General features: G+C 28.3%; 1 protein-coding gene across 6 annotated transcripts in view; it reads right to left on the minus strand.

Moving 5' to 3' along the window:
• Positions 1–18034, minus strand: part of LOC107455719 (uncharacterized) — a 148433-nt gene that overhangs the window by 42393 nt on the left and 88006 nt on the right. For 5 of the 6 annotated variants that reach the window (XM_071187979.2, XM_016073386.4, XM_087155490.1 and 2 more), the window contains 9 exons: positions 14926–15057; positions 14766–14848; positions 14613–14689; positions 11404–11485; positions 11145–11315; positions 6340–6475; positions 4361–4480; positions 3028–3097; positions 2478–2612 (listed from right to left, as the gene is read on the minus strand). In XM_071187979.2, the coding sequence (XP_071044080.1) occupies positions 2478–2612; positions 3028–3097; positions 4361–4480; positions 6340–6475; positions 11145–11315; positions 11404–11485; positions 14613–14689; positions 14766–14848; positions 14926–15057 (1006 nt within the window). The remainder of the gene's footprint in view (positions 1–2477; positions 2613–3027; positions 3098–4360; positions 4481–6339; positions 6476–11144; positions 11316–11403; positions 11486–14612; positions 14690–14765; positions 14849–14925; positions 15058–18034) is intronic. The other variant, XM_071187978.2, reaches the window with a different exon arrangement.

Genomic DNA, 18034 nt, shown 5'->3' on the forward strand with positions numbered 1-18034 from the left:
AGTGATTCAAAAAGTTATATTTCTTAACACAGGTTCATTATAATTAAAGTTTAAGTTTCAAAACACTATATAAAAAAGAACCACTGATCAGAATAACTTACAATTTGAATGGTATATAAACTGAAGAAGAGGGAAAGGGTATGGTACAAGAAAAAAATGGCTCAAAATATTAGCAAGACTCATTGCAGTTGCTATGAAAATGTTGGGTACACAGTTTTTCCCCACTTTCTGCCTAAGAAGCGGTCTCAATGAAGGTTTAGTCCTGCTTGTAAATCCATTTTACAAAAACAATGACTATGCACTAGTAGCTCAGCAGAAGTTTCAGACACTCATTAGTACGGAAAAAAAAAAAACATTGGTCCAATGACTGCTGTGGATCTGGAAAAAATTATTCAGAAATTCAAAAAGACAGATTCTTCAGATGTGCAATATGGTAGAGGGAGAAGAAGAATTGATTCGACATTAATAGTGTCTGCTTACTTGGCAAGAGAAACTTTTGCTTCAGAATTTTTTGTTCACATGGGAATGAACATGAATGGGTATGGAGCATTTTGTGGACAGGCAAAGCCCATCTGAATCCATTTTTACCTGAAAGGATAAGTCAGTATACAGAATTGCAGAATATATGGGCAACAAAAAAAAAACCCAAGTGCAAATCAATCAGCACCACTTCAATCCGCAAAGGTCACTGCAGGTTGATGGTATTATTTATCATAAAACCATATCCTTTTGGGGATACATATGCTTCTAGTCCTGTTACCTGTACTGTCACTGGTTTGTGCATCAATGTCAATCAAGCTCTTCAACAGAGTGGATGTGTGAATGAGATCACTTTTACTCACGGTAACCCACACCTGCACATTGCAAACATTGAAGCAGCTGCTGAAACGGCATTTTGGAAAAGTTAGAATTATCAGCTGCTGTTTCCCTACAGCTTAGCCATCCTGATCACCTGGCCTTAATCCTTGCGACTTCTGGCGGCAGAGATATTCCAAAGATGTTGTGTTTAGTGTATAGATTGCAAGAGTAGCTGAAATGAAGGCACACATTGTGACACAATCTGAATGTGATCCTGGAGACACTGGATCAGTTGTGGAAGATGCAATTTCTCAATTTCAACTTGTTGTAGAAAATTATGAACAGCCTGTTGAACATTTTTTATGCTAGTGTCCTGAAAATTAAAAACTGGTTTAATTGATGCTTTTTATGCAGTTTTCAACTTCAAGACAGTTGAAAACAGATTTTTCCTCTCCATGTTATACGACCTTGCCGTGGTGGATGGACATACATAACTAACAATATCACAACTGTACATTCATGCATATTGAAGAGTACAATTGGTTTTGTATGTAACTTGCACATAAGCAGTTTTAAAATTCATTTGCGATTTGTAATTAACCGTTTTAGATAATGATGCTCACATCACAATTTGTTGCTAAAATTTAGAACTATTTTTTTGCTTTGCCATACACTTTCCCTTTTCTTCAATAATATTTTGTATTAAACTTACTTTAATTATAACCACACCACATAGTAAAAAGGGTAAAGGGAGCAATATATTATTAAATAATACAGAAAAAATATATTTAAAAATGATCAAAAGAGACAACCTTTTTTGCTTATCATACCGACAATTCAGCAGACACAATCTATATAAACATATTTTATATACTTTTAACCCTTAAACTACTAAATGTCTACAAAGCAAAAAGATTTTAATATGCTACCTGGGAAGATTGCCTAACAGGGAATATTTTTATTAGATCAGTCGACTTTTTTTTATATGAAAAAAACATCACATTATATTAATTTTTATTAATAAAAAATAATTTGAAAAATATTTAGTAAAATTAAAATTATTTTTATCTAGGTATGTTAAAAGCATCTCCCTAAACTTTTGCAACAAATATTTAAGAAAGATGGAGAATGGCTTGGTAACTTTTTGGTTGTTCTAAAAAGAATTTTTCTTCCTAAATATAGAAAGACGTCAAAACTAATATTTTTAAATGATTTAGAGCAAGTCATAGGTAGAAAACTGAACATAAAATCTAGTTTTTTAATTAAAATTTTGTATTGTTGCAACACTTAGATAAAAATTTATCAATTAAAAACATTTTTGTAATAAAAAATATTCCTGAAATTTTTTTTAATAGTGTCTCAAAATGTAAAAAAAAATTTGTTTTTTTTATTTTCTAAAAAAAGATTTTTAATTAAAATGCATTTTATTTTATATTTACTAGTATTAAAATTGTAAATGCAATATCTTACTATTATTAAAATGGTAATAATTATGTGCGAAAAATATTACTAATGGGCTTTCTCTTCCTAAGATGGCTTAATTGATTGAGATTACTTTTGTTCAATTTTAAAATAAGTAAAAAATGATCTTCTGTAAATTTTTAAGAACTAGATTAATTTGAACTTGTACAGATTTATCTAAATCTTTTTGTACAAATATAGCTAACATTTATACTTACTTTAAATAACCTGCAAACACATTGGCATTAACCACATTTTTACAGCCTGTCTTAGTACAATGACCGACATACTCAACATACATTTCATTACGAGGAATAACACATCCAAGTGTAGGCTCAAAAGTTGCTTTCAACCTTAAACATAAAAGTATGAAGCATTGTTCAATGTTTTTAATATGTGTTTAAATATTTTATTGATTATAAAAATAGGACAGTATTTTCCGAATATATCACTACAGATGATATATGCAACTGCATAAAAAAATGCATTAAGTACAGCTTCTTGAAACTAATGCGAAGCTAAGATGTTAAATACAATACCAACTAATTGAAACAAAACTATTGAATACAGTTGTTAGATAAACGCCAATCAACACGCATCATGGAACATTCTGAATTTTTGTTAAGCTTAGAATAGCTATTACCATTTATACTAGAAGGAAAAAGAGTTTTTAAAATTTTCAGGAAATATTTTTAGAATAATTTTTGAAGAATATCGAAAAGCTGAAATAAGAAGATGTGATAAAAATATTCAAAACATTAAAATTACCAATTGCTAGCAAAAGTTTCAGAATCTAACTCTTGGTTGATTGTAACTTTAGGAATTTCAGGAGGATTTTCTGCAAAACAAAAAATGATACCTTTTAAAATATAAAACAATTAAAGATTCTATAAAATTTGTACCAAGCAAAATATAGGAAAATAATGTATTATAAATGTATTATGAGTTTGTATTATGAATTAATTATAAAAATTATCAAGCTTTTTGTAATTGGGAACAACATTATCATGTTCATAAATTAAGGAAAAATGTCGACAATAAAAGCTCAAAATCAAAAATGCGACACATGCATAAAACCACTTTATGAAACAAAAGATGGTATGTGTATCATAGTATACAAGAAATAAAGATGTATGCTGAAGGTGCAATTGGAAAAGAAGGATATCTCTCTGAAAATTAACAGTATATGGTTGATATATTGCTAATAAAGTGTGTTTCCCGTGCACTGCTACACAGTTTATCAATGTCTTGACATGCTCAGTATCAAATTATGGAGCTTATCATGGAAAAAATAACACTAATTAGCAAGCAATGTGCCAAGAAGCTTCAGTATGCATGAAAGAAGTGGTTGACATTACTCAAGTTGTGTGGGTGTTCCTTAATTATTTTTAATTTAAGGTCATGAGTACAGGGGCGCCAAAAACTTATATTTATTTTTGGTAGGGAAAATTTCTATTTCGCCAAATGAAATTTTGAATTTGACTGAATCATTAATAAGTTTGAATTTCTTAGCTTCAATAAAAAAATATTTTGTTGCTAATATTTTCAACCAATATATTACAGGTTTAACAGCGATATAAAACCCAGAAGAATGCCCATTTAGCCAATGGGTGCCATGCAAAAGATATTTTTTAAATTACAAAAGCGACAGTAGTTTAAAAGAAAGCTTAGCTTTGAAGCTTTTAGAAACATAGCTAGAAAAATATTACAAATATTTTATGTAATTATTCTAGAAAAAAAAAAGTTTAACATTTGCATGCAAATCAAAGAGTTATAGAGATACTTGGGTATTTATGACTCTGCAGTTTTTTTTTTTTTTTTTTTTTTTTTTTGTCCTAGAAAATGATGGGAAAATTTTTTCCTCACCCACTCTGATCTACTAACATAAGATATTTTTTTATAAAACTCTACATTTTGTTAAATCTCTATCAAAAGTTTGAATTTCAAAAATTAGAATTTTTAATAGACTGCAGTTCTCTTTCAACAACATTTTAGGCATAACAGTTTAAAATTTGAATCATTAAAAAGAATTTAAGGTCACAATAAAAGAGCAGAAAAAAATAAAAATATTTTAAAACTGACATTAATTTTCATTACATACCACATTTTTCTTCCAGTTCATCACATTCAGATGGCACTAATGTTTCTATTACTTTCATTTTGATTTGGCCTGAAGGACCATATTGACTAGGATCTAATGTCAGCAAACTTACTAAAACACCTATGAAAAAAGAGAACATTAATGCAATACAGAAATATAGATGAAAATAAATATGGAAAGAAATTCAAAGCATGAGCAATATTTTTGATGGCTATCAAAAAAAAAAATTATAGTAGGGATTATGTGTTAGTTGACGAAATCTCTTGGAAAAAATGCAACTTTTTACTAAGCATATTATATCGCTGCATTTCTAGCACCCCTTTGTGTCAGAGGCAGTTGCAGAAAAATTAGAAATTAGAAAAATGACCAAACTCTTGTGATTTAACAGGAATGAGAGTGGTCAGTGGTTAGAAAGCAAGGAGGAAAACTAAAAATAAAAAAATAACATATAGGGACAGTACATTCAAAAAGAGGGGTAGATTCATCAATTTTAAAGATAAAAATTTTCCCACCACAGAAAAATTACTTAAATTATTTAGAAATTTTATTACTCACATATTGTTCTAAAAATATAGTATTCTAGTATTCCTCAAATGTCAGTTCAGAATGGTCTTTAAATTTTTTATTAAAAAAATTCCTAAGACAAAAAATTTCAAAGTCAAAAAATTTTGAACTTTTACAAAATTGTTTGCTTTGATGTTTCATTCTCCTTTTAACTTATTATTTTTTCATAAAATATGTCCTGATTAGACCAATTTGATTGAAATAAGACAGTTTTGATATCATCAACAAGTGGGTAAACAGTAGTAAAATTGAATCGAATTTCAAATTAAGTCAAATCTGTCTTAAAGGCACTTGCTCGATTCACACCGATTCCAAAGCATTTTACGCGTCTTGGTTTTTGGCAGCTATTGCTACAGATTTCTACACGATTTTTAAATTTGTTACTTTTTCTTAGATTTTATTACAACACAAAAATTTAGAAACGTACATTTTAGAAATAACTATTTGGTACATTTATTTTGCTCTGAAACATATTTCACAGAGTTTGTCCTTTGTTTCCTGGCAGTTATTGTTCTGGATTTCTATTCAATTTTTAATACTGTGTTACAATGAGATACGCAATAATTTTCAATTGGGCAATAACTTTTTAGCACTTTCGATTCCCATCTATTGGCAATTCATACTCGTTTAACGTTTTTTCCATAACTATAACAAATAATTTCCACATGGTCTTTAAACCCTGTTTTTTTATCTGTATTTGTTATGACATGCCGATTTTGAATAGCGCATTTCAGTGTATTTTTTATAAGTTTGATTCTCGGCTATTTCAACTTATTCTACATGGCCTTGTTTATCTAATTTTTGACAGTTATTGCAAGCAAGTTCTATGCAGATTTGAATATCTCATAATTTTTAATTCAATTACCAAACAGTGACTGCATCGCAAATCCACGTGGTTCTTCACACGTCCAATTCATAATAAACTGGACAAAAATGCAAAATAGTGAGCTGCTAAAAGAAACGGTAACTAAAAGGCGGAAATTTTTATGTCAAAAATATAGAAAGCCAGAAATTTGGCTGCGGGCGGAAAAATCTCATTTCTGATTTGAACAGAATGATGATAATCAATAAAACTAGGGAATTGGAGCAGGACAAATGTGAAAATTCATCTAACATGCCATCGTCGAGGGGTGCATTTAACTGAATATAACACCTTTGATTCTAGTATTCAGAATTTACCTTAAAAAAAAAAAATAGAATGCATTTTTTCAACTTGAAAGTTACATATGTAAGTTTTACTCTTTCTTTAGACAGGGGGGGGGGCTGCAGCTCCAGTAACCCCTGTTAATTTGGCTTTTCCGTAAGATTCTCAATTGTCGCTGCTTTTCAAGTAACTTTGTATTTTTGGGGTACTTCTTCAGTATATCCAGCCCAATTTACGGCAGCAACGAAAACAGTCTTTAAAGGATATTTACCTATAGATCTGTGGACACAAACTATTCTTTCACATGCATATCGCCCAAGATCAGACAATGCATACAGAGCTTCTAAAGCATAAAACATTAACATTATATCATGAACAGATAGAAAAGACACCATGTGTTGATAAGCCTGCAATAAAAAGGTTAAATATAATGGAATGAGAATAATAATAAAACTAAACTACATTAAAAAACATTCATTCCTATGTGATATTATAGGATCTTTGTTGCGGGCAGGTTCATTGTCAGTTCTTACAAACATTGGAAAAAAGTAAACAAATACAATTAACATACAAATTAAGCAACATGAATTACAAGCTTAACTATAATAAAATTAACAATTTAAAGGAATTTCACTTTAAGCTATCACAATTATGTTGATTGTTTTGAAATGTCATTATGTCAATGTTTCAAACGTGTAATGTTTAAAATGCAGGGATGTGAATTGCAAAGTATTATATGCATAAAAAATTCAGTCGATGTGCAACTCCAAGAATGCATAAATTATACTTCTCTAAGTGTAACGCGAAGTGCTACTTGTAATTTGCAGAGAATAAAAGGAATCTGAGGAATTAAATTACACCTGTTAACTATAAAATTTACACACATAAAATTAAATGGTAATGATTAAAAATTAATCCTCTTATTATTAAAATAACAACTAGTTAAATATTGAGGACAATATTTCAAATTAACACAACAAATTTAAAGATCGAAAAAACATTGAATATGAAACAAAAATAGAAACCATATTAAACCATGAAAAAAATTATTATTAAAGAGAAATTCCGTCAACTATGATACATTTCTATCACTAAAGGTTGGCAAAGCATAATGAACAAAACTCCATCAAGCAGGGATCAATTATATTGCAGCAACCCTAAGGGAAAAAATTCGCTTTTATTTATCTTTTTTTCACACCTTTATTTTTTCTATACTTTCGCACTTAGAAATGTAAAAACCAGGGATGAGATTGGCCAAAGGTAAAAAAGCTGAATTTTCCTGCGAGTAAATATTATGTGATTTACAGCAAAAATATCAGTAACATATTCTCATCCAATTTTGCTGAAGTTGTCATGCCTATACATAGCAATAATCGTCAATAGAAAAACTGCCACTTTTATAGTAACTAATTTGAGAAAAAAACTTACTTTTTACAAGAATCATGATAAAGGATTTATTTAAAAGCGTGTGAATATGAATCACGATATTGAAATCACGTGAATGAAACTCGATATTGGATTTCAAAAATGTGAAAATACAAATCATGATGCGTAATTTTCAGATCGCGTAAATAGGAATTACGATGCCTAATTTTTAAATCACATGTAAATACAAAAATAGATGTCGGATATTACAACCACAAAAACGAATCACGACATTGAATAAACTCGCAGGAATACGAATCGTTACATAGAATTTTAAAAATACCTCAATACAAATCGCGATATTGAAATCATGTGAATAAGAATCGCAACTTTTAAATCAGGTAAATACGAAAATTGATGTTTAATATTAAAATGCAGCGAGGTCTAGATTACGATCTAGCGGAAGGGTAAAAATGAGGAAAATCTGATTTTCTGCGCGTAAAAGCTAAAATAAGTAGATATGCGGAAGGGTTGTCATCTATGTAGTTTGAATTTTCTATAATCTTTTGATATATTATAACTATTTATCAAATCGGAAATAAATAAAATTATTTTATTTTATAGGCTAAAATTTGAGAGACAAAAGCGAAAAAGGCGGAAATCCGCTATAAAGCGGAAAAATCTCATCTCTGAAAAACATATCCTTTTTTGCAAATTAGAAAAAGCAGAAATGTGCTGATGTATATAATAGCACAATAAATGAGAAAATAGCTCCTCAAATCTTCAGAAACTCTCTACTTTTTAAAAATAGGAGGTCTTTTGGAAAGAAGTGTAAATAGTCTAATGCGCAATACGAATTTTCCTGTCTGAAATACATTGGTTCTTTAAAAACCATAATAAAATCAATATCAATAACTGCCAGAAAAATAATCAAAACACCACATGAATTTACGATATTATGTAAGTAAATCCAGCGACTTAAAATGTGGTTACTTAAAAGCGTAATTGGAATTTAAAGTGTCAAAATAATATAAAATGACAAACATAGTTTTTAAAACCATGAGGAAACAATAACTGCAAAAAATGGAGTAATTATTACATTAAAGGTATATAATCAAATACACAATTTCAAAATTGTATAAAAAAAACATTGGGATATATTTTTAAAAAAAAGGAGAAAAGCAATAACTGATGAAAAACGATTGAAACACCACTTAAATTTACGATATCGAGACAAATTGAGGTTACAATATCGTTGGTATTTAGTAAAAAATACCATTAGAGAATCAATAGTAATAACTGAGCAATGAAAGACATCGGGATTTTAAAAATTGAAGTAAAAATTCTTAGTAATAGTTGCCAAAAAAAAGGATCAAAACACTACTGTATTTACGATGGTATCGGTAGATGAAGTTGTGAGCAATTGAGAGATGACTTAAATGCATTTAAAATTTTTATGTGTAAGTATCATATTAAATTGATTTTATTTCAACTAAATAAAAATAAGGACAAACGTACCAAATTGATTTATTAATTCTTTCTCTACAAATCTGAATTTGCTACAAAATTCCCAATCATAGTCATATTTTATTAAAATGTGTAAAATGATGTTCATAAAAAAACATAACATTTAGAGTGAACAATCTTATAAATTTTTGTGATTTTGGGAATTACTCTTCATATTATAAATTTTAACTGTAGCTAGTCATTACCAAATTTTTTATCCTCAGAGGAGAAAAAATCAAGAGCATTTCTTTGTCTTTTAATACACGAGAAAGGCATCTCGTGTATTAGTATCTTTTTTGCTTCCCAAATGAAAAATCTTTCTGCAAAAACTCTAACAAACTTCCACAATGTTGCTGCTCTACCGCGCTGCGCTTTTGCCACGAAGCAATTAACACTTCATAATTCTTATCTATATTACAGATAAGAATTGAGCTGAATTGTTATAATGTTTCATAATAATGATAATATAATGTTTCAGAATAATTATCTTTAAGCATAAATAATACCATGCGTTTTGAAGAAAAAAAAAGCTAATAGTTTCAGGAATATTTTTTTATAAATCATATGTAATATAAATCATAATGAAAGAAATAATTATAATGCAAGTATTGTGCATGATATAAACAGTTATGGAACTTGACTTCTAATAAAATGTCTTCAATGTCAGAAAAGTTAATAGGCCAGGTTTTCTCACATTTCAACAGTTTAAGACACTTTTCGGCAGAATTCTGACGTGACAAACCCAACCCTATGGAGAATAAGATCAAAAATGCACAATTTGATTCTTGTTCACCTTATGCATACTCAGATTATTTTTTATAGGACATATAAATAATTTCTCAATGTTATATTAAGATTTTTCATCTATATTTTATAATGAATATGCAGGGGTGCACAACCAGCGGCCTGATGACTGTTGATATGTGGCACACAGAAGCTTCTGAACACAATTTTAAAAAAAAATTTTTTTTTGAAAAATAAAAAAACTTTGAAAATTTTGAAAAGCACATTAGAGTTATCACTTTTTGACGAGTTCAATTTGCAAAAATTTTATTGTAAATTTTCGTTGTTTCTCAATCTCTTTTACCACAGTAAATGCTTTGGAATTCCACATAATTTTTAAAAAACCTACTATTTTTGGTAAGATATTACAATACACGAATTTAGAATTTGAGTAATAACTTTTTGATTCTCTGTTTTAGCTGATTTCATCATAAGCCCAATAATTTATTTTGATTTTTTTGGACAGCTATAATTACAAATTTTCAGGTGGTTTTTAAAATCACGATACATTTCATATATTACCACTCGTGAGTCATAAACTGAGTATTTAATTGATAATTTTTTGATATGCTTTAATATCCCTGATTTCCTTATAAATCTAAATTATTATTTTCATTTTTTTTAAAAAAATGAATGTCATTGCTACGCTTTTAAACATATTTTTGAAAACTCATATCTTAACTAAGAGATTATTACAATTCAGGAGTAATGATACACTGTTATTATGAAGTGAGAGTTTCTAATCACGTATTTAAATAATCACTTTTTTATACAATTTTGCACTCATATCATTATAATTCCAAATTATTTTCCCACTGCTTTTTTGTCAATTAGGGCTGTGTGTTTGTGTATCCATGTCATATTCAAAATCACAATATTTAACATGATGTTATTGCAACATGAAAAGAGGAAGAAAATGTGAATTTTTAAGCTGATCACTGTTAGGAATTGAGTTTAAAATTCTTTGCAGCTTAGGTGATTTTTTAAAAAAAAAAAAAAAACAACAACAAAAAGAAAACTTTTTCTACGTAAAATTCATACAATCTCTAATAATTCACAAAATAACATCTGAAGTATAATACTAAATAAATATTGGATCTAATTTTGCATGATAATGTTTTCGTTGTAATTTTTGGTTCATGTTTAAACCTAATAATCCCTGATTTTTAATTTTTGAATAAATTCAAATAATTAAAAATATTTAATTTGCTGTAAAGATATTACCAAGTTTACTAATGAAAAAAATTTTGATCTTAGAGCACTAATGTTTATAAAAATTATCATATTTGCTGTCAACATTTCTAAATAAGTATGCAGCCCTTCTTTACTTAAAATGCTAGGCAAGAGGTCCTTCTCAAAAAGGTCATGCACCCCAAGAATATAGGGTTATTTAATAATAGAATTCAAAAACTTCAAACATACCTCAGCATCTAATTGAGATGGTATAATGTCTTCATTGGGCTCATAGTTACACAATTGGGATAAAATGTCCATTGACCTTATATTCATGTATCTATCAGGTGACTGTATTCCCTTCATAACAGTTTCGAATATTAAACGTGAGCTAATGTCTTTCTCAATAGATAATTTTATCTAAAGAATAAATAAATTACAAATTATAATTATATACCTTTTTCCAATCACTTTGTTGTTTTTGTTTCAAAGCAAACATTATACTTACTTCAGAGGCAATATTGGACAGAGTATCATATGCTGTCTGTTTGAGATTAGTCCAAGAAGAATATATACTCAGTAAAAGAAACCTAAATATATATATATTTTACAACTATCTTTACAGACAGAAAAAAAAGACATTTGTAATCTAGATTCATTTTTATTATAAAAGAATAAAAATTAATGATATTAATATTTGCTTTTAGTAGTAAACGCCAAACTATTATTTGGTGACAATAAGCAGTAACAAAATTTTTGACTATTTTTTTTTTTTTTTGAATGAGAGATTCTTTTGTAAGAAAAAACTAAGCAAAGCATCATAAGCCTGATAAAAAAGGAATAAAAATATTGAGTTTAACAATGACTTTGTTCTTATTCTCTACTATAGAAGTCTTCTCTATGTCTTTGTTTCTATCCACAATTTTTTTGGACGTTTGAAAAGGAAAGAAAAATTTTCCTTTCAAAGCAAATTTCAACATATGGAAAATATACACATTTTTTAAGTTTTTTTCATGAGTAAAGCTATTTTTTCTCTCTCCTTAATCTACATTTATACTTTTCATGATAATGGGTCTTATAACACAGGGCTCAGAGAGGGTCATAGTAGAAAAAGTTGTGAAAAAAGTGACTAAAATTTTTTAAAAAGTGATAAATAGTGACTTAATTAAAAACAGTGTTAATATTCAGGCAACATCCTAATAATCTTAAAAATATACAACTTAAAGGAAAAAAGTTGGTTTAGAAACATAATTGTTGTAGCTGTTTATTGCTTTAATTTACTACTACTGAAAATTTAAAAAAAAAAAAAAACATTTCATAATAAATATTTTCTAATTTTTCCCAACTAAAAAAAAAGTTGCATGCTTGACTTCAGCTGCTATGACTTAAAGTATTATAAAGAAGCTGCGAAAGTATACAACAAAAATATTGTTAAAATATTTAAAACACAATGTGTTTTTAAAAACAATGTGAAGAACTGAATAAAACGTTAAATAAGTATTATTGCAACAAAAAAAGTGCTTTTACAAAAGAAATGGCGCAAAACACATGTGGTAAAAAGTGATTAATGAAATAAAAAATAATAATATCGTATTAAAAGTATCAAAATTGGAAATATGTGCAAAACTGGACACATGTGATCATTGTCCTAAAGGGGTTAAATTCGAAATATGCATAGGTAGTAACATTGTATAAAAAATAAAATTTTAAAAAAATGGTTGAAAAAACTCTCAGGGAAAAAAATAGATTCACGATGAAACCGTTAAAAGTGATTTTTGAATAAATCATTAACAAATTGTCGTTACAACATCACATTAATAAAAAATATAACACCGTATTAATATGAAATTAAATTAATGTAAAGTCTGTTGGAAAACATTAATTTACAACGTAATCGCCCTGAATCAAGTGTGTAAAAAAAAGTTAACTTTAAGGTGAAAGAGGTAAGTAATACAGTATACAGGGTGTCTCAGTTAAGCGTTTCAGAACTTCTAACAGGGGTAGGGGGCATCCTGACGACTCGAAATCATATAGCAATGTGGGGTCGGAAATGCTTTCCTGAAGCGGTGACGTACACAGAAGCACCATAAAGAAAAGAGACCGTAAGTGAAAAATCGCTATAATAATACATTGAAAAAATTATATGGCCTCCTCGGTCACCCGACCTATCATGTCTTGATTTCTGGAGTCGTATGAAAACATTGGTTTATGAAACCCCTGTTGATAATGCTGGTTGCAAGAATCGCAGTAAATGCCTGCGAGATATGCCTGGAGTATTGCAGAATGTTCGAATGTCCATGCCCCGGAGATGTGAAGTGTACATTGTAGCCGGTGACAGAAGCTTCGAACACTTACTTTGGCCCATGTACCATATAATTTTTTCAATGCATTATTATAGCGATTTTTCACTTATGGTCTCTTTTCTTTATGGTGCTTCTGTGTACGTCACAGCTTCAGGAAAGCATTTCTGACCCCACATTGCTATATGATTTCGAGTCGTCAGGATGCCCCCTATCCCTCTTAGAAGTTCTGAAACGCTTAACTGAGACACCCTGTAGAACCATTTATCCGGTATCCAGAAAAGTGGGAAAAATTTTGCTCGGTTTTCCCGAACTAGAACGATTATGAAAAAAAGCGGAAATTTGACTCATCCTTGAAGCTAAGTAGAGGAAAATGTGGGGGAAGAATTTTTCTCCCCATTTGCCCAGAGAAACGTCATTTCTTCTGTGACCTTCATCTTTAGATCGAGAGGAGACAAGGAAGGGACGAATGTTTTATTTTCTCCGGTATGTCAGAAAGAATCGTTTTTCTGATGAGCTGCCGTCAATCAAACTCAAAGGAGTGGTATGCTGATTTCGTTTTCTCTTTGATTTAGGAGGGGGTGGGGAAAATGTATTGCACATGCATATCAGTGAACAGAAGATGAAAGAGAAATAAAAAAGAAAAATATATCCCTATACTTTACTTCGAAAAGTAAAATGGAAATACGAAAAATATTTAAATACGGCTACTCATTATTCAATAATAAAGTAGGAAAATAGTTAAGCTGAATTTAATCATTTAAGAAATAATCAGAATTTAGTAATTATAATTTAGTAAATTATTAACATGACTGTGCTAGTAGGGGAAAAATAAAAAAAACTATCAAGCAGAATTAAATGATTCCAAAGAGAGTTAAAAAACATGTGTTAAAATCCAAATTTGAGAGGTTAGTTTTTTTTTCTCATTATTTAAAAAAGTGGATTAAATAAAAAGAAGAAAATTGGGAACATATAATTAAAAAAGTGGATTAAATAGAAAGAAGAAAATTGGGAGCATATAATTATAAAAGCAACTAAGTTTTACCACTCCTTCTAAGAACATGACGTTTTAAAAAATAAAATAATAAATAAGTATGATTATTTTTTTAAACTCGGATCCTGTTAAATTTAGAATCTGGGATGAAAATTCAGAAAGTGAACATTGATATCCTCTGAAAGTAAAATGACGGATTCAAAAGCCCTGGGAATAGTCAGGGAAAACGAGATTCGAAAAAAAAAAAAAAGTCAGTGAGTTCCCAGGGGAAAACGCAATTTCACCACAAAACTGGAAATTGTCATTGTTGGAGAATTCAAAACTCAAAGGAAAGATTTGTTTGGTTAAATTTTAAAAATTCAACTAGTCAAGTCAGATAATGCATATTGACAAACTAAATGAAAATATTTAATAACCACCTACCTTATAAAATTTGAATTAGACACTAAAACAGGAACATTATTTTTTTCAAATGATAAATTGTGTAAAATTAGGGCAACCTATAAGTAAAAGTTCATTTTGATTTAAATGTTAAAGAATAATAAATCAAAAATAATAAAATAAAAATTAAATTACCCTTAGCACTCTTTGACCTTCTATATTCAATGATCCAAGATCAGTCTCTAAATTCAGCAATGTATCGTCCGGATTGCATTCACCTGGAAATAGTATCATGTGAGAAAAGGTCCTTATTCTTATGATTTTAAAGCCAGTAAAAAACAAGAGCCAAATATACCTAAATCTATGTCTAATAACTGGACAAGTAAAGTGTTCCGCAGGTCTAAAGTGCTTTTCCAAAATCTTTGCATTTTTCTACCTTTTAATCCCTTCCAACTTTGCAAAAATAAAAACTTCAGTGAGGTTTCTCCTGAAAAAGAAATTTTAAACTTATTTTATTGTATTATTACACACATAAGTAAACTGGCATGACTTCATCCCACCAGCTGGTAAACAATGAAGCTAGCTATCTCCTACCATTGGTTAAGCTAATATTTTCTGATCTTGGAATTGAAAATTGAGATGGATCATAGTAGTTACAAAAGTTGTAAAAACTGTAATTTTGTTACAGCTTAAGAAGCCTCTTCTTTCACCATGCTGATTTCAGGTTAATTTTTTTTTAATTTTCTAGCATTTAATAAACGTCTTAAGATAGAGTGTCATTCAAGAGCAATGTACTTTTCAAAAAAAATAAAAAATGAAGTGGTTGCTTAGTTCAGGCATGAGAGTGGAAAATGAACAAAAAGTATCAAATTAACCAGAAACTCAAATTACGAAAAAATAAAAAAAAAAATATGAAACTATTTTGCACAAAAAGAAACATTTAGGTTATTTTTGAACTTATTTATCAAATTTTCTTAACACAAATTACTCAAAAACACTGATACTTAGGAAAAATTTGAAAACAGACTGATGTATGATAATGCTGATTGTAGAATTATATAGGTACAGGGTTGCCACAGAAAAAAATGAACAAATTACTTTTAGGAGCCTAAAGCATGAAAATGTTGCAGAAAACAATGCCAATAGTTGCCTAAATAAGAAAAAAATTTTATTAAAAATATGACTAAAATATTATTAAACGACTTAATTGCCATATACCATGATCCATTTAGTCAAGTGGATGGCAATACCAGAATTCAGACAGGGTTAGTCCTACGTCATTAGCTCTCTTCGTTCCAAACTTTGTTTTGAACGGAGCAAACAATATGGCGTTTCTCATGTAGTTAAAAGTGGGTCAACTAAATCTTTGAATATATTAATATAGAGTCGAATTTAACCACTGAAATGGCAAGAAAAAGTGTTGCATATATTAATATGATGTTAATCTCTTTTTATGATATTAATTGGAGTAGCTTATTAATGGTAAATGATTATGAAAACTTTTTGTATGTATGATTGGGAGAATTTGTATTTAAAATTTACCATATAAATTGTAGTTATAATCTGGAAATTTGTGAATTTTATTATTTGGAAAATGTTATTTCTAATTTATGTTTAATTTTTCTTAAAATATGTATATTATATTAAATCAAATTTTCTATTTTATAATATTGAGACAACTTATTAATTGTAAATAATAATGAAAATTTTAAAACAAATTAAAAAGTTATGTAAGGAGCATGAATAAAGTCAGACAAATTAGTGAAAATTATAAAGCATTTAAGATACACGTTTTTAAAATAGTAAATTTACCAATAAATTTGAGCTAAAATGATAGGAAGTAAAAAATAAAAAAAAATTATGTAAACAAAAGAGTTGACAGGTCTTAAAACATATTTACAACCAAATTATGAAATAAATTTGGATGACTTGAATGTTACGTTCACTGTAATAAATAAAATATTACTATGAAGGTAATTTAAAAAATTTTGATTTAGACTGTCAAATGCAAATTTTATTCTACAAAAAGTGATAACAGTAACACTTAACAAATATAAAAGCTGTATAACTAAATATGTATACATGCATTAAAGAGTTAAGTTTCTAAATTAAAAAATTTCTTAAAAATTTGAATTATATTTATTTGAAATGCATGCAAAATTAATATTATTAAATAAGTAAAATTTAAACACCTATGTGAATACATAGATTAATAAATATGAATGTTAAATAAAAGTTTATGTATGTTAGTTATGTTTTAAAGAATTCTAAAAAAATTCATGTTGCACTTTCTTATCAAATAAAATAGGAATCTGAGATTTTAAGATAAATTCATTTAAGATAACACCTAAAAAAATTGTTCCTCTCACATTTTAAAATGAAAATTAGAAATTTAAAATAATTCAGCTATTCTATATATTAAAATTCTGGAAACTAAACATAGTATTGACCCTTTTAACATAACACTACACTGCACTATCATAACACTACACATTAACATAGCACTACACTAGTAACGTTAAGAATAATCTAATATTAATTATCTAATAATAAGGTATCTTAATTTTCTCAAAAAATTAATGCATAAAACTATTGTTAAAAACTAATTAATGATGATGTTGACAAATATAAACAAGAAAAAATCTCAAGTCAAAATAAATCTCAGTTTAAACTAAAACTCTGTGCACATTTAACAATATGTATACAGATTAAATAAGTTAGTAACATAATTTATTCCTATTTAGTAGTTAAAAACTAAAGCTAATGAGAATTAGCAGCAATAATCAGTAAATCTTAAGCAAACAAAGTTTACAATAACTACAAATTTAATCATCAGACATAATTAAGTAAACAGACATCAGTATTGATAAATACAATCTAATTATAGATTAAAAATTACAAAACGTTTTAAAACAATGCATGCCTATCCATAACTAAAGAAAAAAAATTAGATGTAGATCAAGAATATGTAACAAATTCTAAATAAAATAAGACGTTATTATAAACATGAAACAAGAGTTAAAAATATTGACGCTTAAATTTTTATACATCAAAATTAAAGATAACTTGACCATTTTGAAACTTTTTTTTATAGCATTTAATGCACTTAACTCGTAAAATCTACTGATACCCCGTATAAAGAAAACTACTTAAATTAGGACTAAGTCCCTTAGAAGCGCTATATAAATTTATTTATTTCAATAATAAACTAAAAATCTTACCATCTTAAATTCACATAGTAAATGCCATTGAAATGGTTCGTTTGAAAAAATGTTTGGAACATGTTTGGAAGGACGCGGGGTTTGACGTCATAAAATACGTCATCACTGTCCCTGTCTATTCATTCAAAAGAATAATTTTTCATAAAATGTTTTACTTTTTATCAATAATTGATTTATCGCGCGTACGCACGCACACACACACACAAACATATATATAATTAAAAATTTGGCTTTTTAAAACCA

Source organism: Parasteatoda tepidariorum, chromosome 11 (genome assembly GCF_982258835.1).
Source record: "Parasteatoda tepidariorum strain Cologne lab strain chromosome 11, Ptep-v5.0, whole genome shotgun sequence".
Classification (NCBI taxonomy): Eukaryota; Metazoa; Arthropoda; class Arachnida; order Araneae; family Theridiidae; genus Parasteatoda; species Parasteatoda tepidariorum.